The sequence below is a fragment of the Panthera pardus genome, unplaced genomic scaffold (genome assembly GCF_024362965.1).
Source record: "Panthera pardus isolate Hobbes unplaced genomic scaffold, ASM2436296v1 HiC_scaffold_11, whole genome shotgun sequence".
In the NCBI taxonomy this organism is placed as follows: domain Eukaryota; kingdom Metazoa; phylum Chordata; class Mammalia; order Carnivora; family Felidae; genus Panthera; species Panthera pardus.
This window is the reverse complement of record NW_026526666.1, coordinates 95,421,843-95,446,736: the sequence shown is the minus strand read 5'-3', so window position 1 is coordinate 95,446,736 and position 24,894 is coordinate 95,421,843. Positions and strand designations below refer to the sequence as shown.

The window sequence follows — 24,894 nt, the reverse complement described above, 5'->3', positions numbered from 1 at the left end:
ATGGTGCCAGCTGGGGCTAGATCAGAAATGAAACCGGGGAGGGAACAGTCAACTCTCTCTCTGGGCTCCGCCTCTTCACCGACCCAGGAGCGACATTGCCCTGCTCGGACTGGCCAGCGCTGACCAAGACCCAGTGGGGCGCCACATCACGGACCGGAGAAGGCTGCAGGGTAAGTGGGCGCCGGGGGCCCGGGGCTCGGGGCGGGGGGGAGAGGAGGCCAGGTCGCCCCTGTCCAGGCAGGGGCTCTCCCCACATTCACCGCCCCAGGGTGTCTGGAAGAAAGGGCGGCCGCCTTGGGGAGGCAGGACTGCATGGACCGATAAGAAGGCAGACTTCTGCCTGGGTTCAAAGCCCAGCTCGTCCACCTTCTAGCTGTGTGACCGAGGGCACGTTACTTAGCCTCTCTCCACACTGCAGTTTCCTCATCTGTAAAATGGGGATTATGAAAGCACCTGCATCACAGGGTAAGAGAAGGGAAGGAGATAATCCATGGGAAGCACTTAGACCAACGCCTGGCACACAGTCGCTGCTGTGTTTGTTGTTGGCATTGCCACTAAGACGGAATGAGGGTTAGCAGGACCACGTGGCATTGGGCAAAGAAGGCCCTTTGGATGACCCAAGGTCAGAGTCCAAAACAGCATTCACGCTATAACCTCAGGCTTCTGGGGTTCCGCAAAGGTCCCCCAGGTTCTCATGAGATGCTCCACTCCCAACCTCAAAACTTTCCTGTCTCGTGGGACACCTGAGTGTGAGTCTCCTTTGGACATAAACTCCAACAGTCAGGGGGTGCCTGGGTGGCTCAGTCGGTTAAGCATCCGACTTCAGCTCAGGTCATGATCTCACAGTTCACAGGTTCGAGCCCCACGTCAGGCTCTATGCTGACAGCTCAGAGCCTGGAGCCTGCTTCCGATTCTGTGTCTCCCTCTCTCTCTCTCTGCCCCTTCCCCACTCATGCTCTGTCTCTCTCTCGAAAATAAATAAAAACATTTTTAAAAATTTTTGTTTAATAAAAAAAAAATTTTTTTAAGGCATACATACTTGCTATGAGGATTAGCATATTATAAAAAGCCTAGGGGTACCTGGGTGGCTCAGTGGGTTAAGCGTCCGACTTCGGCTCAGGTCATGATCTCACGATTCATGAGTTCAAGCCCCGTGTCGGACTCTGTGCTGACAGCTCAGAGCCTGGAGCCTGTCTCTCTCTCTCTCTCTCTCTCTCTCTCTCTCTCTCTCTGCCCCTCCGTCACTCATGCTCTCTCTCTCAAAAATAAATAAACATTAAAATTTTTTTTCTAAAAAAAAAAAAGCTTAATCAAGTTCAAGTGCAGAATTACAATAGTACTAACACCTTGTCATGTGTGGCAGGTTCTTGTGACAATTAAGTGACAGAAGGCATATGAAGTGCTTAGCTGCATTCCAGGCACAGAGAAGGAATAAATGTTGGCTCTTGGTACTCTGGTGTCATCTTGAGCTGTGACCACAAAGGCTGGCGTCAGAGAACAGGACGAGCCAGGATGGAACAACATGAATTCACTGCAAACATGTAAAACGCGGGGCTCTAATGGGCACCCCCTGCCCTCCGTGGCCCCACAGAAGCTCCCAGGTTCCTCCTGACGAACTGTGACCTTCCTCAGCAGGACCCTGCCAGGGGACTAATGGCCAGGGGGAAGTGCGCACCGCGGTCAGCTTCGGGTCTGCCCTCACCCGCAATTACTCAACCACAAGCCCTCCGTCTTCACATGGATCTCCAGCTACATCGACTGGATTAATTCGGTGAGAACCAGACACGCCCCGGGCCTCATGGGCCCTGTCCTGCTCACCTGGCCCCACAAGAGCAATGCCCACTTAGGGCCTGAGAATCCACTCTTTTCTCCTGAGAGCTGGGCAGGAGCCCCCTGGGAACCCCTGCTGGGTCCCCCTCCTTGGGACCCCACAATTTGTGTGAGCGAAAGGCACGCAGAGGGTGGCCCTGTCCAGGGAGCTTGAAAACAAAGGATGCTCTTCAGGCATTAAGAGTAGGTTCATTAGGGGCGCCTGGGTGGCTCAGTCAGTTAAGCGTTGGACTTCGGCTCAGGTCATGATCTCACGGTTCATGAGTTCGAGCCCCGCATTGGGCTCTGTGCTGACAGCTCAGAGCCTGGAGTCTGCTTCGGATTCTGTGTTTCCCTCTCTCTCTGCTGCTCGCTCCCCAAAATAAATGAACATTAGAAAAAAAAAAAAAGAGTAGGTTCATTAGGGGCACCTGGGTGGCTCAGTGAGTTAAGGGTCTAACTCCTGGTTTCAGCTCGGAGCGTGATCTCACGGGTCATGAGATCGAGCCCCTTGTCGGGCTCCGTGCTGCGGAGACTACAAGGGCAGGTTCCTTAGGATTAGTTACGTATTTTATCTCATTTTTGCTTTTTGCTGTATGTAGGCCCTACCATCCAATGCTACAAACAGATTTATCTGTAAAGCCCCAAACCTGATCATTTGAGACCTCCACAGCCTTGATGATTGGAAATCAGTCCCTCTAAAGGGTCCCCCCCCCCCACCTCCTTGTCCTGCAGCTTGCCCTGGACTGAGAGAGTTCAGGATTTTCTCTTTAGACTGGGATAGTCCAGGCAAACAGGACTGAGTGGGTCCCTCTGTTAGTGTGAATGTGTCCTGAGAGCTTCCTCCTGGTGAGCTCAAACCCAGTACCTCATAAGCTTCCACACCAGCTCAATTCCTATTTTTTAAACAATGGCCCACGTTTTTTTATAATAAAAACCATAAAAATTATTTAAGAAAAAACACCTGGCCACCTGGCACTAGTGTGGGGCGAACTCATGGACACAATCAGCAACAGGTGTAAGCAGCCGTAAAAGGGAGACATCACAAGAGAGGCTCGCTTGTAAGAGGGACCTGGGGGGCCTGGGGGAGGGAGGAGGGGCCTGGGGGACCCTGGGGGAGGGAAGAGGAGCTTGAAGGGGTCTAGGGGAGGGAAGAGGGACCTGGGGGGGCCTGGGGGACCCTGGGGGAGGGAAGAGGAGCTTGAAGGGGTCTAGGGGAGGGAAGAGGGACCTTGGGGGGCCTGGGGGAGGGAGGAGGGGCCTGGGGGACCCTGGGGGAGGGAAGAGGAGCTTGAAGGGGTCTAGGGGAGGGAAGAGGGACCTGGGGGGGCCTGGGGGAGGGAGGAGGGGCCTGGGGGACCCTGGGGGAGGGAAGAGGAGCTTGAAGGGGTCTAGGGGAGGGAAGAGGGACCTGGGGGGGCCTGGGGGGGCCTTGGGGAGGGAGGAGGAGCTTGAAGGGGTCTAGGGGAGGGAAGAGGGACCTGGGGGGGCCTGGGGGAGGGAGGAGGGGCCTGGGGGGCCCTGGGGGAGGGAGGAGGAGCTTGAAGGGGTCTAGGGGAGGGAAGAGGGACCTGGGTGGGGGGCCTGGGGGAGGGAAGAGGAGCTTGGAGGGGTTTGGGGGAGGGAAGAGGGACCTGGGGGGGGGCCTGGGGGAGGGAGGAGGGGCCTGGGGGGCCTGGGGGAGGAAGGAGGGGCCTGGGGGCGCTTGGAGAGGGAGGGGGGGGCCCGGGGGGAGGGAGGAGGAGGCATGGTGTCCAGTGATGGATGCTGGGAGGAAACAGGAGGACTCTATACTGATTGTGGGTGTTTTTTACCCACCTCCTGGCATTGCCACTGCCTCAACTTACCCTTCTGTAAAATGGACTTGAACCAGACCAGGAGCCAGAACAAGTGGGAGTTGTGTGTGGTTTGCCACAGAGCCCCAAAACAAGAGAAAGCGGGCATGTGATTTCATTATTTTAAATGTAATCTGCAGAGAACTGAGTCAAACCAACAGTCTTGTTTTAAAATCAAGTATGGGGGCATCTGGGTGGCTCCGTCAGTGGAGCGTCCGACTTCAGCTCAGGTCATGATCTTGCAGTTTGTGGGTTCGAGCCCCGCGTCAGGCCCTGTGCTGACCGCTCGGAGCCTGGAGCCTGCTTCGGATTCTGTGTCTCCCTCTCCCTCTGCCCCTCTCCTGCTCATGCTCTGACTCTCTCTTTCAATAATAAACATTAAAAATTTAAAATCAAGTATGAAACCACAGCCATGAGCATGTGGTCACAGGAGGAAAACTACACTGTCAGACGGGCACCGTGAAAATAAGCAGGTGGCTGCCTCCACGTCTCATTAATATGTGCCGGCCCCGTGTTCATTTGTCTGTCCCCCTGCCTCTCTTCGCCATCGGGTGGTCACAGGCACCGGAGATTCCAGAAAAGTTTGCTGGAGAACCGTGTAAAATCAAGAAGCGAGTGCCCATTAATCCACAGTTTACTGTTTGCTCCCCTGGGGAAAGGCCACGATTCTGTCTGGGCAGAGGGGAACTGGAGTTGAGGTTCTGAGGAGCCACCAGCATCTCAAAGGAGCCTGGCCCCAGGCTGGCTGGCTGCAAGGTTGCTCAGGGCCTTTGCCCAGCCACATCCTAGGACCCTTTCCAGTCCCGGCTGCTGTGCGAGTCACCGTGCAGATGGTCCGGGCAGCACCTCGGGGACCCAACTGCCGGGGACAATTGTCCTTTTTGCCCCAGCATTGGCTGTTCCCAGGCGCAGACACAGGCACAACAGAGCAGGCCACGGCCGAAAGCGTGGCCAGATGTCGGAGGGGATCAACGGGGAAGGCCAGCCTCGTGAGGCAGCTGGGCAGAGGCCCTGGGCTTGTGGGACAGCAGCCAGGACAGGCACATATGCTAACGGGCTCCAGGACTGGCAGAGCCCAGCAGCCAGCTGTCCCCGGGTGGAGGCCCCCCCAGCAGCTGCAGAAAGGCGGGGGCAGCCTCGCAGTGGTCCCAGCCCCAGGGGGGAGGGGGGCCGTGCATGTGCGGCTTGGAGCCCCACACTGCGCTTGGGGACACCTGCCCACGCAAACCCAGACAGGTGACGAGCCGAAGTCAGGAGGCTGCCAACGAAAAGCGCGAGCAGGGAGGTGGCAGGAGACAGGTGGCCAAGGGCATTCATCCTTTCAACAAATGTTCGCTGAATGGCGACAACACGTGCGTCTTCGTACCCACGATTTTTAGTTTTACTTTAGAAGGCAATACATATACTCCTTGTAAAAATATTAGAAGAATCTAGGAGCGTATCGAGTCAAAAAGCGAAGTCCCCCTCATTTTACTTCTCCGGTTCCACCTTGCAGAGGTAATCATTGTTAACAGCACGGTGTATGGCCTTCTGGACTTTATTTATGTGCACACATCACACGTCCATATGGGTACACTCATATACCATGGCTTCTAACCAAAAATAGCATTTTATGCTTCCTACTGTTCTGCAACTGGGTGTTTTTCACTCGGCACTGTGTCACAGTTTACGTGTCAGTACATACATCCGGGCCATTCTTTTGGACAGCTAAATAATATTCCATATTACGAATAGAAGGAGTGACACTTTCACCCGCTCCCTATTCTCTCTCCCACCGCTGCAGCGAACATCCTGGGACACACATTCTTGCACACTGGTCTGCGTATCTGTGCTGGAGAGCTGGCCCCAGCAGCGTCACTGGACGATGGAGATGGGGCAGTAAAATGTTTCATAGACACTGCTACCCAGCCTCTGAAAACACGCCATGGGGGTGGCCTTGCAAACAGCGCTAGTTGTTAAACTTTTGAGGCTCTCAATCCCTTTGAGAGACAAAGGAAATCTCAGCACCTGTCCCTCTACACATTCGGCGTATGATTTTCAGGAGTTCACAGGCCCGCTGCTCGGAAGTCCAAACAGAACTCCGGGCTAAGACCCCCCCACCCCCACCCCTTTATAGGAAGTCCCCGCCAGGTCAGTGAAAAGCTGTGATAACATCTTTTCAGTGAAAAGCTGTGATAACATCTTTTTGTCCTGAACACGATTCGGGCGCCTCAGGCAAGGACCACCTGATTCGCATGAGGGGCGAGTACAGAGCCTGGAAGCAGGGAGCAGGCAGAGGGCCAAGCGCTGCTTGGCTCTGTCGGGTTAATTGGATTGTTTCCTTGTACCTTCCCGCAGGTGACCACACATAACTAACCGCCAGAAGCCCCCGGGACTATTTCACACTTGGAAAGGTCACAGGCGGGGGGGGGGGGGGGGGGGGGGGAATAATAACCAAGTGACAACTGCGTGAATCACATCTTGGTGAGTCTTAGCAAACAATCCTCCAGTCCAAGGCCCTAAAAGCTCCAAATTGGCCAGGGTCAGGATCGCATACAAGACCTCAGGGGTGGGGCCGTATCTATGCTCCCCTTGACTCAGTGACCTAACTTCCCTGAGGACCCGGCTCCCAGACCTGTCATCTTTCCCTGGGATGGGGTGGGGTTCACATAAAGTAAGAGACGGGGAAATGTTCCCAGAAAAGCAAAAATCCCCTTTATAAGGAAAAACAAAGAGTTGGAGCAAAATGAGGGGGGAAATAAGGGGGGAAAAGTGTCCATATGCCCCTAAGATTTTGTTAATACTAGAATATAAGAAACATTGATCATTTTTAAAATCTCATTGAGGATTTGCAGACTCCAGCTTTTCAGACTAGTAGCCCCAAACTTGCTGATTTAAGAGAGATGATTTGTTTGTAACCAAAGTTTCTTGTAGATCAGTGGTTCTCACGGGGTGTCCCACCAGGGGACATCTGGCAATGTCTGGAGACATTTTGGGTTGTCACGACGCAGGGGGAGGTGCTCCTGGCACCTAGAGGGTAGAGGCCAGGGATGCTGCTAAACGTCCCACCGTGCACGGGACGCGCCCCCCCCCCCCCAACATCTGGCCCCAAATGTCAATCAGACTGAGGTTAAAAAGTCTTACTCTACAGAAAACACAGGGGTCATAGGCCACAGCCACTAGCCGGAGAACAGGCCACTGGTAAGAGTCCTGGGTGTCCTTGATTTTCTTCTGCTCTGCTTCCTGTGTCACCAGTCATCCGTCTCCAATTTGGAAGCTGCTAAGAGCCTGTCTGCCACTGGTGGGGAAAGAGCAGACCCACGACAGGCCACAAACCCCTTCGAAGAGTGACAGCTGTCGTCGTAGCAAAGACCGGACCTCCACTGCCGCTGGGCCTGGAGCAGGAAGGTTTTGGGGCAAAGGGTGCAGGGCCCCCGGCCTCATTACATTTTAAAGTAAAGTTTTTTCCGGAGGAAATTGAAACAACCAGGAATCTGCTTGTAAATCCCTTTCTGCGAAACAGCATTAGCGACCTGTGAAAACAGGAGCACAGGGGAGTCCGTGAGCTCTCTCGATGGAAGGAAGGGTTCCAGAGAAGGAGGAAGGGGGATGTCCACTGAACCAGCCCTGTAACAGCTCTGGCTTGTCCTCCGGGTTTGGGAGTCTGTTTCTGTTTGTTCGTTTGTTTTGTTTTTTTAGATTCCACACATGAGTGAAAGCATACGGTATTTGTCTTTCTCTGTCTGACTTATTTCACTTTGCCTAATCCTCTCTGGCTGCGTCCATGTTGTCGCAAATGGCAAGATCCCGTTCTTGTTTACAGCCGAGTAATATTCCACCGTATATAGACATCACATCTCCTTTATCCACACATCTGTCAGTGAACACTTAGCTTGCTTCTGTATCTTGGCTGTTGTAAATAATGCTGCAGGGGACGGGGGTGGGGGATGGGCGAAATAGGTGAAGGGGAGTAAGGGGAATAAACTTCCAGTTACGAAACACGTCGGGGCGATGAAAAGTGCAGCACAGGGAGGGAAAATAGTCTAGACTATCGTAATAACTTTGTATGGCGACAGATGGCGACTAGACTTATTGTAGTGAGCATAGCACAAAGAACAGAATTGTCAAATCGCTACCCGAAACTAACGTGACATGACTACATATGTCAACTACACTTTGATAAATACATACATACAAAAATATATAAATAAAACCCTAAAACCTACTTTAAAAACCAGCTCTAGGGGCGCCTGGGGGGCTCAGTCGGTTGAGCGTCCAATTTTGGCTCATGATCTCACGGTTCCCGAGTTCCAGCCCCGCGTCGGGCTGTCTTCTGTCAGTGCAGAACCTGCTTCAGCTCCTCTGTCCCCCTCTCTCTCTGCCCCTCCCCTGCTTGCACTCTCTCTCCTGCTCTCTCTCTCTCAAAAATAAATAAACATTTTTAAAAAACAAAAATAAACAGCTCTACCTGCAGCCTCCTTGAGCTGGGAGGGAGAGTGTTTAACAGAGAAAAGCATCTCCACTCTGAGTTTACAAAACTCAAAATGAGAAATGAGAAAATTGAAAACTTCACAAGGCTCAAATCAAATTGAAAGGTTTCCTTAAAGAGAAGTTGAGAGAAGAGATCAGGCCCAGGAGTCAAGTGCACTGCTTGGCCCTGATGGACTCCCACCCCCAACCGGCAAGGCCCCCCTGCTGCTCCCAAGGTCACCTGCCCAGAGTCACGGCGCCCCCTGGAGTTGTACCAGGTGGTGACCCTGTACTTGCTTTTTCTTTCTCCGCTGCTCTGCTCAGCAAAGCACAGAGCCAGAGCCTCCCCAGGAGGAAGGCGGGGTCCCAGACCTTCTAGATCCTTCTCATGACACAGAACGCCTGAGCAAGCAGGAGAGGCCCATGTGTGCTCTGAGCGGGATTTCACTGAGTGAGTCTGGGGCCCTATCAGACCATCCTTCCCGCTCTCCCCCGGGGGACCCCCAAGACAAGGGGATATACTTGAGGGTCAAGACTAAAAGACAAAGGGGCGCCCGGGTGGCTCAGTCGGTTAAGCGTCTGACTTCGGCTCAGGTCGTGACCTTGGAGTTTGTGAGTTCGAGCCCCGCGTCGGGCTCTGCGCCGACAGCTCGGAGCCTGGAGCCTGCTTCGGATTCTGGGTCTCCCTCTCTCCCTGCCCCTCCCCCACTCATGCTCTGTCTCTCTCACTCTCAAAAATGAAAATATGTTTAAAGAAATGTAAAAGACGAGAAGACTACACAGTGGGGCATGCCTCACGACCCGCCCTCAGGAACGCCACTCAGCTCTGGCCACTGAGCTGCCTTGGCACGGAGGGCTGCCTCTGCCAGCGGGGGTCCCAGTATCAGCCTGGGACCTCAGAGGAGCCAGGGGAGGCAGCCCTCCAAGTAATGGGCAAGTGTCACTGTCACGGTTACAGTTAACGGCAACACCAGCCCTCACAGCAAGCCAACCTCCGGTTTGGGCCTGGGGCCCCGCCCGCCCCACCTGAGGAGGACACGCTGCCCCTCCCAGAAGCCTCCCCTCTCTCTCCCAGAGGACGGCAACGCTCACCCTGAGCAGGAGGGTCTGCAGGTCCTCAGAGCGAGCCCACTGCTCGAAAACACCATCCAAGGTCTCCACGTACCAGGAGCCGCTCTTGGTGTCCCTCCAGGAAACAAAACCTTCAGAAGCAGAGAGGCGGAACTTTATCGGAGAGCCGCTAAGAGCCCCCCACACCCCGACTGGGGCCACCTGTGGACTTGGACCCATTCACACATCCACACATCTCTGCGCCCCATCCTGTTCACAACCTTCTTGCGTGGTCGTGAGGCCACCACCGCCTTGGGACTTTGGTTCTGGTTCCCGCCTTCCCAGCAAGGGAACCGAGGCTCCGAGAAGTCAAGTGACTCACCCAAGGGCTAAGAAAGGAAGGACACTAATGCCCGTCACGCCTGCTACGTGCCAGGCACTGCGCTCGGGGATGTGCTAGCCACCTTGCTAATCCCCGCGACGACCCCTGACGTACGACTGCTCTTCCCATTTTAAAGATGAGAATCCTGAGGCGGGGCCAGGACACGGGTGAGGCAAGTGAGGCACACAAACCCAAGAGCACAGGCCTCCTTGAATTCTGCATCCTAGCTGAGGCTCAGAGAGGCGAAGTGACTTGCTCGGGGTCCCGCAGATGGCAAGACTCAGGGCCAAGTCACCCCCAGGTCGCTCCTTAACAACACCGCTGCTTCTAGGGCTGACAGGGGGACCCGCCGGCTGGGAGGACACCTGATGTGCTCACCTGGGAAGGTGGAGTAGGACACAAAGATGTCACTGGGTGTGGGCAAGCTAGACACGGCGTCCGGCTGGTCAAAGGTGACTGGGCCTTCCTGGAACGGGACGGCGTCTGGCTCGGAGTCACTGCCAGGGGTCCTGTCTTCAGGGGACGTGGAGGCCACCTCAACCCCATGGTCTTTCCGCTCTGCAGGAAGCAAAAACGGACAGCACTCGTCACTGAAACACCGACCAGAGCCCCTGCTCCTTGCTTCTTGGCGACACCCGGCCCGCCCCAGCCCGAGACTGCCTGATTCCCTCCGGAGCCAGGGTTCCAGCGCTGAGCGAGAAACAGAAACCGAAGCTTTACTTTTTACTGTGACAAAAGTATTGCACACCCATTAGGTAGAAATTGGGACGGGGGTGCAGAGATTTCTTTTCTAAAGCTGTAGAAACAAGGGGCGCCTGGGTGGCTCAGTCAGTTGTGTCCGACCGCGGCTCAGGTCATGATCTCATGGTTTGTGGGTTCGAGCCCCGCGTCGGGCTCTGTGCTGACAGCTCGGAGCCTGGAGCCCGCTTCAGATTGTGTCTCCCTCTTTCTGCCCCTCTCCCACTCACTCCCTGTCTCTCTGTCTCTCAAAAATAAATAACTACTAAAAACAAAAGCTGTAAAAGCAACTTAAGAGGTACACACCCAAGAGAACTAAAAACAGAAGTTCAAACAAATCCTGGCACAGCGAAGTTCACAGCAGCATCATTCACAACAGGCAACAGGTGGGGACACCCCAAGTGTCCGCTGACAGATGAACGGATACACAGAAGGTGGCACAGACAGCCAGTGGAATTTCACCCAGGCTTAAAGAGGGATAAAGTGCTGATACCTAGGGCCATGTGGGTAGACACGAAAAACACGCTGAGCCAAAGAACCAGATGCGAGAAGCCACGTATCTGGCTCCGTTCACGTGAAAGACCCAGAAGGGGCAAATCCGTGGAGAAGAAAGCAGGTGAGCGGTTGCCCGGGATTGAGAGGAGGCAGGAAGGGGGAGTGAGCCCTGAGGGGTATGAGGTTTCAGTCTGGGGCGACGAGAAAGTTCTGGAATCAGGGAATGGTGATCGTTGCACACTTGTGAACGTACTCCCAGCCGCTGAATTGTATACACTTGAAAATGGCTACAGTGGTCGACCTCACGTCATTAAAAAAATAATTCGCTTTATTCAGCCTTGAAAGCGGGGGTTGCCTGAGCCCCCGGAAGGGCTCCAGAAACCCTTCCCTAAGGAACCCTCCGGGCCACTCTGCCCTCTGCTTTTACAGAAGCTCCTTTTAGCTGCTTTCTATCTGGAGTAGCACACTGCACCCTGCAGGGAGCTCTCCCTCCGAGGAGCTTGTCCCCGGAGAACCTCCTGCCATGTCGCCATCCCGATGGCTCTGTGATGGGAGCCGTGCGTGGCCCGAGTCCTGCCCTGACCCCTGGTTTCCAGGTCTGCTGCTGTGTGGGGGGGGAATTAGGATTTTAAAATGGAAAAGACAGAAAATACAGCTAAGGAAATCATCCAGGATCTTGCAAGCCTGACACAGCTACCCCCATTTCTGCCTCTTAACCTTTGGGTTGTGGCCCATGGGCACATTGTCCCGGGAGCATTTCTTCACATCTCCACAGTCCCCATCACAGCTAGTTCAAATGGCTTTATCATGGTCTGTTTCAGTGATACGCCCTCACTGATCCATTTCCTTAATGTTGGCTATTTTGATGATATCCAGCTTTTGGCTCATGTGGCCACAGGTGTCTTTACATAGAGGATTTTTATCATTATTATTATTATTTTAACGTTTAGTTTTGAGACAGAGAGAGAGAGAAGAGTGCAAGCAGGGGAGGGGCAGAGAGAGAGGGAGACACAGCATCGGAAGCAAGCTCCAGGCTCTGAGCTGTGAGCACAGAGCCCGATGCGGGACTCGAACCCACGGACCGCGAGATCATGACCTGAACCCAAGTTGGATGCTTAACCGACTGAGCCACCCAGGCGCCCTGTTTTATGTAGAGCGTTTTGACTTCACTTGAATTATTTCCTTAGGGAACTACTGGGTCAGAAGGTATAAACATGGCCAAAATCTCACGACCTATGATTTGATGCCTTCTTTGATTCCCTAAAAGAAGATAGCTTAGTAGGCGCAAATGATAAGAGCAGAATAAAATAGAGAAGACGTAAAACTTCAAGGGCAGAAGAAGAGTACATTTGGGATCTAGAAATGCACGTTGTAAGGTCCCGCGTGCTTGCTAGAGGTGGCCCGTGCGTTTGGCTTTGTGCTTTCCAGCAGCCGAGGCAGGATTGCACAAGGTCGAATTGCTCACAAGATCCACCTTACTTGGCATTCGTAAGACAGAAGCCAAGAATGGCAATTTTTCTCCGCTCGGTTGTCTGAAAGGGAGGGAACACTGTCGTATGACGGACTGTTTCCTCAACTCTATCCCTGTCCACCCCCAAAAAGCAAAGAGACGAGTTCGATGTCAGTTTTTTAAACCTAAGTCTCAATGTAAATTGAGGGCATAGATGTTTCTGTTTGGGCATTCAGCTCCCCAGAAAGCAGGACCCCGTCTTCTTCTTTTGTGTCTTCTTCGGTTTCTGTGTGGGTGCTGTGTACCCCAGGGGTAGTCTGTGCATGCGTGTGTGTGTGTGTGTGTGTGTGTGTCACAAACCATGATTTTATTTTTTTAATTTTTAAAAAACGTTTATTTATTTTTGAGAGAGAGAGAAAGAGGCAGAGAGAAAGGGAGACAGAGAATCCCAAGCGCGGGGTTCGAACCCATGAACCGCGAGATCATGACCTGAGCCAGACTCAAGAGGCGGACGCTTAACCAACTAAGCCACCCAGGCGCCCCACAAACCGTGATTTTAAAGAAGGCTTTGTAGGGGCACCCGGCTGGCTCAGTCGGCTCCCTCGGCAGGGGGCAGAGACAGGGCAAGGATGATTCTGGCAACCCCATAATGATAGCCCCAACATCTATGGGCCTCTCACTCCATACACCTGACTCGGGAACTTGGTAATCTGTTTTTGTTCTCACAGCTAACCTTCAGGGGTTGGGATTCTGCCCGGGTGTCTGGAAGCGACTTGCAGTGGAACAGGGGCAGGGACGTGAGATGTGGGTGGCAGGAAAGGTTGGGGCACTGCTGTGGGAGAAGCCACAGGAATGGCTTAAGCAGGCAGAGGTGGGCAGAGGGACGACCTGGGGAAGCAGGCAGAGGTGGGCAGAGGGACGACCCGGGGAAGCCGGAGAAGACACGGTGGGCTCCGAAAGGGGAATCTGGGAGAGACAGGAAATCTCCATTCCCGCGTCCTCCTCATGCGACAGACAAACCTGATGCGAAAGCCTCGCCCCCGGGGTTATCTGTCTCACACACGGTTTGTTCTCAGACAGACTCGCGAATCCAAACCCCTCCGTAAGGCAGACTGACTTCCCCAGAAGAATGAACACACAGCAGGATTTATCAGCATATAAAACCCACAACCACCACGGCAGCACGCTGTTCCTCCTTCTGCCTTCTCGGAGTGATTTCTAGAAGTCTAAAGAGGGGTTGCCCCAAAATGAACAGCTCGGGCTAACAGAGGCCGCTCAGCTTCGGCCAAGCGCATCACGCTAGATGCCGAATCGCGCTATCTACTCACTGACATTCCACACCCGCGCTACTCACTTGGAGGCAGGGATCTCTGCTCCAGGGTAGGCACCCCTACCTCTTACCGGTGGGGGGCACGACACGTCAAAGGATTTGAAAACTGTTGTAAGTTGTAACGACAGTGGATGTTACCAAAGCAACACAACAGTCACCGAAACCCAGGGCAGACGTTCAGATGGCCGTAAACAAGAGGCCACCCTGCAGAACACGGGTGCAGACTGCAGACCCGGCAGCATTTCTGTTCTCAGCACCGTGCCGCCCCCGTGTGGCCACAGCGTTACCCACAAGGTCAATAGCGGGCCGGGGGGCTGAGCAGGGCCCAGAATTCCAAAGGCAGAATCGTGATCACTGCATTGCAGCTTTGAAATCTTGCTCCTCCCACTAAGGTGGGTGTTTTGTGGTGGAGGGAGTCTCCATTATTTAAAATTTTGCTTATGTGATTTTTATATGGTTCTGTTTCAAATCGAATAATTAGGAGGCACATAAGATGCAACCATCCTGTGAGCTTAGTGGCAGGTCTGGGGGGACCAGAGGGGCCTGGCCTTGGCCTCGAAGAGCCGACCAGGGGATGAGGCCATCTCAATACAAGGAGAAAGCGCTGTGACAAGGGAAGGACAGGGGCTGCGTGAGCACAGAGACTAACCCTGACTCTGTGCAAGGGAGGGGGTGTATAGGGAAGACTTCCCGGACACAGAGACAATAAGCTGTAACTAGAAGAATGGATGATTAAGAGTAGGCCAGGAGGGGTGCCTGGCCAGCTCAGTTGGTGGGGCACAGGCCTCTTGATCTCAGGGTTGTGAGTTCGAGCCCCACGTTGGGCACAGAGATTATTTAAAAGTAAAATCCTTAAAAAAAAAAAAAAAAGAGGGGCACCTGGGTGACTCATAAGCGTCCGACTTCGGCTCAGGTCACGATCTCTCAGTTCGTGAGTTCGAGCCCGGCCTCGGGCTCTGTGCTGACAGCTCGGAGCCTGGAGCCGGCTTCGGATGCTGCATCTCCCTCTCTCCCTGCCCTGCCCCCGCTCATGCTCTGTCTCTCTCAAAAATAAACAAACATTAAAAAAAAATTTTTTTTTTTAAAGAGTAGGCCAGGAGGGCAGGCAGAGGGATGGCACAGGGAGGGCTGAGGAGCAAGCCAGAGCCTGGGAGGGCTGAACGGCGCTGGGGCGGGACACGGCGTGCCAGGCTGGGGGATGAAAAGTGGCCCGGGCCAGATCCCCGCGGACCTTGTGGGCCTGCTGAGGAGTCCAGAGAGTAACACAGGAAAGACCCTCTGTGCTGCCGAGAATGGGCGATGAGGGGGCACTGAGCCGGAAGACCAGCTAACCATGACTTTCCAGAAAGCAGGTGTCCCAGCTCGCCCTTCGTCCCCAGTTCCCTTGCCTGTTTCATCTTTTATTCTATTCACACAGGAAAGGACCACTCGCTTCAGAGTGAACAACATCACTGGGCGACACATTCTGGGTCGTAAAACAACGACGAGCTAGGATTTCTACAACTCCGAGAGCGGCAGCCTTTCCACCTTCCCATTACCAGCACTCTCAGGTAACCGTGCTGGGCTCAGGGGGCCCTTAGGTGACACGGGGTGCTCTGGGGTTAGGGGAGGGGGAGAGTCCAGGTTTGCAGTGATGCAAATGAGCCAGGCACTGCGTTCAGTGCTGCACATGCACCAACTCGTGCGCTAAATATTTCACGGGGACGCTAGGACGTGGGTCCTGTGATTATCCCTACTTGCCAAGACTTCTAGAGATTAGCTGGCCTGTGTTTGTGCAGGAACGAAGTAGCCACCAAGATCGAACCTGGGGTTCTCAGTCACCCATGGCCGAGTTATGGGCATGGGTCACGACAGTGACTTGATACAGTTCCAGTCACATTATAAATTCCAGGGGACAGAGACCCTGTGTGGCTTGTACCTCGAACACCGAACACACAGCCTGGTGTATACAGCAGATACTCAGTACACACGTATCAGATGAATCACGTGACCAGAGCCTGCTCACCTAGACGAGCCACATCCCCTCACATCACCCCTGCCAACGTGGAACAGTAGGGGACAGATGGACGCGTTCAGAAGGTTACGCTACAGGAACAGGTCGCTGGTGTGAATGGCGCCCCCTTTGGGCCGGCTGGATAAGCTCGGTGGTACAACAACGCAGAGGGGGCTGGGGGACAAGGAACTGGCGTGTCTTTCAGACATCCTTGCCCTTGAAGAGCCCTGGGCCAAGGGAACGCCCTGGGACAGGATGCCCAGTGTCCCCCACCTCTGCCATCATGTCCCATCATTCAGGACACACAATGTTCTCTCTTCCTTCCTTTTTTTTTTTTTTTTTCTTCACTTTATAAGAAAACCAGGTAATGGTGACGTCGCACTTAGGTTTAAAGTCGGGGCATATGGCAAAATCGCAAAGGATCCAAACGATCCTTAAAAATTACTGACATCTCCAGTACTTGGGCCTTTGGCAATTCTAATAATTGGTTTAGCTCCGGCCTCCCTTCCTCTGGGCCAGTGGAAAGAGGGTCTAGCTGAGGGAGGTCGGGAGAATGATAAGGAAAATGAAAGGGCTTTTTTTTTTTCTCTGTCCCCTGCTTTGTTACTACTGGGTCTCTGGAGTTGAAGCTGCCAGAGCTGAATGAGGCCCTGAGGCTACCGCACGGTGACACGGTAGAGGCTCTAACCTCTACAGGCTGGACACAGCTGGGGCCTACTCTAACCGGAGGGAGATACTGCAGTGTGGACAAAGGGACCATGTCTGGGACCCTCTGACTGCCTGGACACACCCCCTTGGGCATCAGGAGGGGCTGGACGGAGGAGGAGGCAGGGGGGCGGCTCCTTCCCCACTAGAGTCACCTGCAGGGAGACTGAGGACCTGCTTACCGCCACCACAGGCCTGGATAAAGAAGAGCTTGGGCTTCCCTCCCAAGCTGGGGCAGCCGGATCCATTGAAGATGTTCACAATTTTCTCGATGGACACAGGACAGCCATCTGTGCCATAAACAGCCCCTGGGAACTGGCGGTGGCTGGCCTAGAAGACCAAGAATCCTGGTTACAAAACCAAGAAGTTGGAGGAGGAATCCAACCACTGTCCAGAGGCTTTATGGGGGTCAAGCATTTAGAAGGCCCCAGCCAGGGGCACAAGGCTGATTTAGACAGAGGTTCGTTCTGGAAGGGCCCTGGTCAGCATCTATTCGAAGGGTCTCAGACTCCCATGGCTAAAACAGCCTAATGGGAGAGTGCCAGCCAGCTTCTTCTAGATCAGTGGTTCTCAAAGTGTGGTCCCTGGACCAGAGGCATCAGCATCACTTGGGAACCTGTAAGACCTGCTGATTCCTGGGCTCCCCCCTAGATCTAAATCAGGAACCCTGGTGGTGGGGACCAGCAATGTGGTCTTTCAGGAGCTTCTGATGCAGGTAAGCATTGAGAGCTACTGCTCTAGGCCAGTTCTTCTCAAACTTTATGTGGACGGGACCTTGTCAACGCACAGGCTCTCCGTGAAAAGGTCTGTGGCAAGGCCTGAGAGTCTGAATTTCCCATGATTTCCTGGTGAGGCCTATGCTGCCGGTCCAGGGGTCACACCACGAATGAAAAGGGGCAGTCCCTGCCCAGCTGTAGGCCAGAGTTTTGCTCTGTGAGGATGTGGCCTAGTAAGGCCCGACCACTGTGGTTTTTCAAGAGAAGCTGGAAATCCTGATTTTTGTGCGACAGTTGCCAGTTTGGAAAACACTGTGAAACCCCCACAGGGGACGACAGGCCTCCCGCTTGGAGCTTCTGACCTGTGCCAACGCTCAGCTGTAAAGATGAGGAAGTTGAGGCCCAGGAAGCGGGAGGTGCTGGGCCACGACGATGACCCAGCACATTAGCGGCCAAGCCCAGAAGCGGTCCCAGTGTCCTGACACCCAGCCCACAGCAAAGGGCCTGGGACAATGCAAGACGGAGGCAGGAGCTGCGAGCCCCTGTGTGCAGTGCCCGGCTCTGAACAAAATCCAGGCTAGGAGCTCTGTGAGCAGAATTCGTCTCCTCCCTGCTTCTCCCAGGAGGGGCATCCATTTCCTCAGAGGGCCGGATGGCTCCCAGGAAAACAACAGGAGATAGACAGGGCCCCACGGCTCTGCCCACAAAGCCCAGGGTGTCTTGGACACAGGAAGGGACGGGGCTCCTTCATGGCTTCTCAGCACAGCGTCTCCGGGCAGCTCGTACCTGACAGCCGTGAGAGAGGATGACCACCACGCAGCAGTCCAGAGCACCGTGGTCCTGCCGCGCCAGCTCCACCAACACCTGGACCATTTGCTACAAGACAAGGTCACAGATGAGCCAGGCCATTGACGGATCAGGTCGCCATCCTGGGCCCTCCCGGGCAGAGCACTTTCCCTGCTCCCAGGGCCAATACTGCAGTAAGGACAGTCCTAACAGCCACAGTAGCCACCGTTCTTGGGGACAAGGTGCCGTGCTTGGGTGCTGTTCACGATGCCCCTAGGAGGTGACTACCGTGCCTGCTGTCTAGACAAGGAGACTAAAACTCCGGAGTCACGAGGCAGGGAGCGGGAGTCCACAACCCAGGTCTCTCTGAGCCTGCAGCTCGAACTGGTACCCACTGAGCCATGCTGCCTCTCCCGGGGCTACAGTCCTAAGGGCGGGTGTCGGGGAGTCGCTTGCTTTCGGGTCTCTCCCAGGACCCTTGTCCCAGCCCACCCCCCGTCCCTGACCACAGGCAGTGACCGGACCTTGGCCGTCTGGTCGTGCTTCACCTCCACCACGAAATGCAGCAGGGAGAAACGTCGCTGCAACTTCTCACAGTCGATATTGGAGCCGGTACGGGTCTGGAGCCTCGACTCGAGGCAGAAGTTCATGTTGTTGATGATGAGGCAGTGGCCACAGGGGTCCGCGTTCAGGACATACGCCTGCCCAAGCACAGGGACCCACGTCAACCGGGGTCTCGCTGCACTCCCCAGGAGCGAAGGCGAGCCCCAGGTTTGCACTCATGCGGTGGACGGTCTGGAGACGTGGGACAGAAAGTGGGGTCTGCCCTCTCTCTGACCGAGTAGCAGCAGGCCTACACCCGGCATTCCGGGGCAGAAGCAAACGGACGGCAAACCAGATGGGCGTGAGCACGAACGGTACGACACGCAAACAGCCAGCTCGGGAGAGAAGACCAGTTCCCACGGCAGCACTCAGCTGGGAAACTCAACCCCCAGAGCCGTTCGCCCCCAAAGGACCGGACAGATTGTCCCGTCTGAGGAGCACCTGAGAACCATGGGGGGGCGGGGGTAGCACTCTGTCGACAGACTTGTGCCCAGATCCACCCTCAGAGTATGGATGCCATTTCCCGGCCAGACTCCCCTTCTCCCTTGGAATCCTCCCTCATCGCAGCCTGTTCTTTTTGTCACAGTACTTAAGATTTAGATTTAGACTTAGGCTTAGACTCAGACTCAAATTTAGATTTAGATTTAGATTTAGATATTTCTTTGTGCAAGCAGCCTCTGCTAGGCTGATGGCTCCACAAGGGCTAGAAACACAAGGGGTCCGCTCCCAGGTATCCCGGCATGAAGCCCAGGACTGGCACGCAGGGGTCAAGCCAACAAATGCTGTCAACAAGAGGGAGTGACTCAGTCCCACGGCCAGTTGTGAGGCCCGCCTCACGTGAGGTCTGACCCCCTGACTTCACAGAGGAGCAAAGAGCCGGTAGGGTTGGACAGCCTGCTCCAGGAAGAGCTGTGCCAGGGCCAGGGAGCTACAGGGGGGGCCTGGGGCCCTCTCTCCAGCTGGGGCTCCTGACCCACCGGCAGAGGGAAGGGTCTGGGAAGTGCAGAGCAGACGAGCCCAAGGCCAACATAGCTGGCCCCAAATCACATAAAGACTCACCAAATCAGCATTTCGCTTCGAAATTTCCTGAGCACCTGGAGAGAGAGAAAAGGAGAGAAAACGTGAATGTCTGGCCCAGCAGGAGCAGGGCAAGGGACTTTGAAAACAGAAGGGCGAGAACTCGGGAAGCCTCCGGCACTGCTGGTGGGAGTCTAGGGGCACAGCCACCTTGCAGAACTGCTTAGAAATTTCCAATGACGTTAAACACACACCTACCCTCTGACCAGCAATTCCATTTCTGGGTATATGCCCAAGAGAAAGGAGCGCAATGGGGCATAAAAAGAGCCAGCCGTGGAGGATCACTGAAGCCTTATTCTTCATGCCCAGAATTAGAAACAACCCAAAATGTTCATCAACAAGTCGACAGATAAGCAATTTATGATAAAAGCCATGCAAGGCAACACTCCACAGACTGAAAAGAAAGCAGGTACTGACACGTGCATTGCCACGGACAGCCACGAAACATTAGGCCAGGGAAAAGAAGCCAGAAGAGTGTATGTGGTGTGATTCCATCTATACGAAATTCTAAACCAGAAAGGCATGAGGGAAGCTCCAGGACAGTGGACACTTCCTGTCGGTGGAATCCATGGAGCCCAGCACCCAGAAAGTCCTCGGGAAAGACTGGCAGAATGATTAAACGAGTAACGGTGGCAATGTTTCCTTCGGTGTCAAAGGAGTTTTCATTTCAATTAGCAAGAAGTCCAATGACCCCCAGCCTCTATGGTAGTTAGGACTTCTTTTCTTTCTTAAACAAAGAGAACTGGGTGGTTATCGCAGAGCTGCAATGCTGAGTTGAGTTGCACTGGAATCTATTCTCATGATCCAACAATATGGTGCCATTCATTGTTCACAGAGGGCCTGGACCCCTTACGGGGAACTGTCCTCTTATGAGTTTCAAAGCCATGCCAGAAGAGCATTCACATCCCATTTTTAATTAGAAACGGTTCTAGGGGAACCTGGGTGGCTCAGTCAGTTAAGCGTCCGACTCTTGGTTTCAGCTCGGGTCATGATCTCACAGTTTGTGAGTTCAAGCCCCACGTCAGGCTCTGTGCTGACAGTGCAGAGCCTGCTTGGGATCCTCTCTCTCTCCCTTTCTCTCTGCCCCTTCCCTGCACGCACTCTCTCTCTCAACATAAACTTTAGTTAAACAAACAAACAAAAAGGAAATGGTTTTATCTTCCTGAAGAATCCTACAGTTCACAGCCTTAAATCTGAAACTATTGCTCATTTCCAAAATCTCACTGCACCCCCAAAAATACAACTATCATCCACGACTGAAAAATGCATTCATTCCCCAAATCAGTAGTATCCATCCACAAAGTGAGAGAGGGACATCAACAAAATGGCAGAATAAGAGTTTTCTACTGCCTTCCCCAACAAACAACACCAATTTTGACATCATCCATAACTGAGACCACCTTTGTCGAACTCTGGGAATCCAGCAGAGAAGTTCCAAAACACTGCTGGTGCAAAAAAAAATCCGAGATCGGACGCACTGAAGAGGTTAGTCAGCAAGGAGTTGGCTCCTCCTTCAAATGCAAAGCCAACACATGACTTCAAGAAACACGAGAAATCAAGGAAACAGGACCCCACCAAAGGAGCACATTAATTTCCCAGTAACTGACCCCAAAGAAACAGTAATCTGCAATGTGCCTGACAATTCAAAATCACTGTTTCAAGGAAGCTCAGTAAGCTACAAGAGTACACAGAAAGCCAACGTAACAAAAGCAGGAAAACAATACATGACCAAAACAAGAAGTTTAAAAGATAGAAACCACACAAAAAGAACCAAATAGAAATACGGGAGCTGAAGGATGCACTGAATGAATTGAAAGGAATGCAACAGACAGCATCAACATCAGATTCGATCACGCACAAGAAAGAATCTGTGAAGTAGAAGACAACTCATTTGAAACTACCCACTCAGAGAGCAAAGAGAAAAGAACAAAAAAGAGTGAAGAAAGCCTACATGAATGATGGGTTATCATGAAAAGAAACAATCTATGCTTTATTGTAGTCCCAGAAGAAGGAAGAGAGGGAGAAAGGGGTAGCAGGCTTATAGAATTCCAACTGCATACCGACCGTGGTCTTGGTACTCACAGACATCACTGAATGGTCCAGAACCAATGTCCACTGGCCTAGGCACCTCTGGTCTGAGAACCTCTGGCCGCAGCTTGGCTGGCCACAGCTCCTCGGGCCCCAACACCACTGGAGTGAGTTTTTCCGGAGTCGGCTTTAAAGGATACTGCCTCCTTCTGAGCTCCTCTGGTTTGAGGCCCATTGGTCCAACCACCACAGGCATGAGGTCCAGGGGTCTGACGGCCTGTGGATTCTGCTTTTCTGCTTGCCGACCCATTCTCAGCAATGAAGCCAGCGCATCCTGGCCTGTGTCCTCTAAGCAGGAGATGAACAAAGGAAGGGCCTGACTCCCTCGGGTCTCTAGATCTATGACAAGCTGCCTGACCTGATCGCTCCGAGACCCTGAGCCCGCATGCTGTTTGGAAAAAAAGACACGGCACTATTAGCCACACGATTTCCTGGGACTCTCACCATGTCCCCCCCGGCCCCCAACACTTCCCATCTGGTATAAGTCTGACCAGTCAGGCACATGGGCAAAAACTGAGCCTGCAGTTACACGGAGTGTTTGCCACCGGCCAGCCTTTGCTTATCTATTCATTCCGCATTTTGGAGGCATCTCCCATGAGCCCAGCGCTGTGCTAAGTGGTGAAAATACAGCAGCGAACATTCTCAGTCCTCAAGAAGCAGACATCTGGGCGCGGAATGCAAACAGACACATCAACAGTGGCACACCAAGGAGAGAAGTGCCAGCAGGAGGGTCCAGGGCCATCCAACTTAGCCTTGGGAAGCCAGGGAGTCCTCCAGGAGGGGATGTCTTCACGGAGACCCCAGGGAACGTTAGGAAGTGAATCGCGGATTCAGAGAAACGAAACGTAAGCTGGAGTGGGAAACAGCAGCGAGGGGGAGGCCTCTGTGCGGTGTGCCGAAACAGCCGGGAGAAGCCGCTGAGGACTTTTACGAGTGACAGAGTCAGAGCTGCCTCTGAGAAAAATCATCCTGGAGGCAGGGTAGACGGTGGAAGGGGGTGAGCCACAGCCAGGTCGGGTGGTGGCAAAGACAGTGTAGCAGGAATGGATAGAAATAAGTGGACAGACCAGAAAAGTACGGAAGGAGAGGCGCGCCTGGGTGGCTCAGTCGGTTGAGCGTCCGACTTCAGCTCAGGTCATGATCTCACGGTTCGTGAGTTCGAGCCCCACGTCGGGCTCTGTGTTGACAGCTCAGAGCCTGGAGCCTGCTTCAGATTCTGTGTCTCCCTCTCTCTCCGGCCCTCCCCCATTCATGCTCTGTCTCTCTCTGTCTCAAAAATAAATAAACGTTAAAAAAATGTTTTAAAGAAAAAAATATTTCTTAATTGAAAATTATATGAGGGGCGCCTGGGTGGCTCAGTCGGTTGAGCGTCTGACTTCAGCTCAGGTCATGATCTCGCGGTTCGTGGGTTCGAGCCCCGCGTCGGGCTCTGTGCTGACAGCTCGGAGCCTGGAGCCTGCTTCGGATTCTGTGTCTCCCTCGCTCTCTGCCCCTCCCCCATTCTCTCTCTCTCTCTCAGAAATAAATAAACATTAAAAAAAAACTTTTTTTAATAAGGAAGGAGAATGCACGGGATTTGGGCATCAATTGGGCGGACTGTGACGATGCAGAAAAGGTCGAGGTTTACGGGTGTCGGGATGGTGGGGCTGGTCACCAACACAGGGAAAAGGAGGAAGAAGCTATTCGTCAGCTCGCTGTCCTTTGAGACCCACTCTGGCCAAGTTCCTCACAGGGGTAAGACATCACCCTCTCCTCAAATATCCTAGAGCAGCACTGTCCAAGGGAACTTCCTGTGATGATAGAAATGTCCTTCATCTGCTCTGTCCAAACGCATGAGTCCCATGTGGCTCCTGAGTACTTGGGTCCTACAGCTGGGGAACTGAATTTGCTATTTTTTTCAATGTTTTTTAATATTTATTTTTGAGAGAGAGAGACAGAATGTGAGTGGGGGAGGAGCAGAGAGAGACAGGGCGACACAGAATCTGAAGCAGGCTCCAAGCTGTCAGCACAGAGCCCGAAGCGGGGCTCGAACTCACAAACTGCGAGCTCATGACCTGAGCCGAAGATGGATGCCTAACTGACTTAGCCACCCAGGTGCCCTGTAAGTGTTCTATTTTATTTAACATGAATTATTTCAGACTTACACTTAAATAGCCTCGTGTGGCTAATGGCTGCTAAGTTGAACACCACAGATCTGTAATGTCACTGCAAAGATAATCCTCACTACCAAAACAGCTACGTGCCTTTCAGCATTTCCGGAACACTCACAGTAAGACAGACCCCGTGTTAAATGCATCATTTCATCTAGTCCCCCCCTCAGTAACCTTACGGGGTTAAATTACAATTCTCCTCACTTTACAGATGAGGGAAACTGAGTCTCAGCAAGGCATCGCGACTAATATGTACCAAAACCAGGATGAGGACCCAGATCCATGCGGCTCAGCCAAACCAGGGGTGGCAAATGGCAGCCTCTCGTTCATGTGACAGTACTTCGAAAACCTGAATCTGTTGCTAACATCTAGAATCAGGGAATCTGACATCAAAATCGGGACTTGCAACTTCTTTTTACGTAACGTGAGAGATCTGGAAACACGGAGCCAGCATTCTGGAATGGCCAGACTGAGCTGGAGTGGGGGGGCCACCCACCGCGGTGCCCATCTCCTGGGCCTCTGTGGGCATCTGAATTTGCAACCCCTGTGAATGTATCTGAAGGCAAGGAAATGGTCTCAAACCATTTCCACTATTCAGTTCAGGTCACACAGCAGATTCTCATGAGACTTCTTCTAACACTAATATTCGCTGCTAATTTTTCATAGGACACGTATCCTATTAAAGACTTCCTCACTAGGTCAGGCCAAGCTCCTGGATGGGGCACAGCCAGCTAAGCCCTCACTCTGGGCCTGACGCAATTGTGTTCCACACCCACTATCTCACGTAGCTCTCACAATACTACTGTTGTCCCATTTCACAGCCCAGAAAACTGAGGCTCACAGTGGATCAACGACTTAGCCAGGGACACAGAACCAGGCAGTGTGACACCCCAGCTGGGCGCCCTGAACCTTCATGCCAGCAGGTAAGACACAGGCCTCCATCCCGGCCAGAAGCACAGGGCTCCAGCAGCCCACGGTGCACGCTGGTGGTGCTGGGCGTGGAATCGCTCTAGCAAGCCCTGGAAGAGGTGTTGGGTATTGCACGGTTCGGCTGGGCGATCTAGTGCGCTCAACGCCGTGAGGGAAAAGGGGGTTCCCACATCATGATTCCCCAAAGGGGATGGGTACCGGGGGCACAGGCGGGGAGGGGAAGGCGGGCGCTCGGCCTTTAAGACATGCTGTGCCTTCAGCAACCCTCTCGGCGCGGCCTCGCTGACCCCAGCCGGGACGTGAAGTCT

At 53.5% G+C, this 24,894-nt stretch overlaps 1 protein-coding gene and 1 long non-coding RNA gene across 4 annotated transcripts in view; one reads left to right on the top strand and one right to left on the bottom strand.

The window, feature by feature from the left end:
- CASP9 (caspase 9) overlaps positions 1-24,894 on the bottom strand; it is a 37,073-nt gene that overhangs the window by 11,851 nt on the left and 328 nt on the right. Inside the window, exons 2-9 of one of the 3 annotated variants that reach the window (XM_019461464.2) lie at positions 21,501-21,894; positions 19,401-19,435; positions 18,263-18,439; positions 17,739-17,828; positions 16,419-16,566; positions 9,904-10,083; positions 9,186-9,295; positions 6,094-7,156 (exon numbers count right to left, since the gene is read on the bottom strand). In XM_019461464.2, the coding sequence (XP_019317009.2) occupies positions 7,067-7,156; positions 9,186-9,295; positions 9,904-10,083; positions 16,419-16,566; positions 17,739-17,828; positions 18,263-18,439; positions 19,401-19,435; positions 21,501-21,894 (1,224 nt within the window). In that variant the 3' untranslated portion in view covers positions 6,094-7,066. The other 2 variants (XM_019461465.2, XM_019461466.2) reach the window with 2 other exon arrangements.
- LOC128775903 (uncharacterized) lies at positions 141-24,894 on the top strand. Its single transcript, XR_008420866.1, has 3 exons — positions 141-170; positions 14,956-15,088; positions 24,847-24,894. It is a non-coding gene; the product is annotated as an uncharacterized LOC128775903 (long non-coding RNA).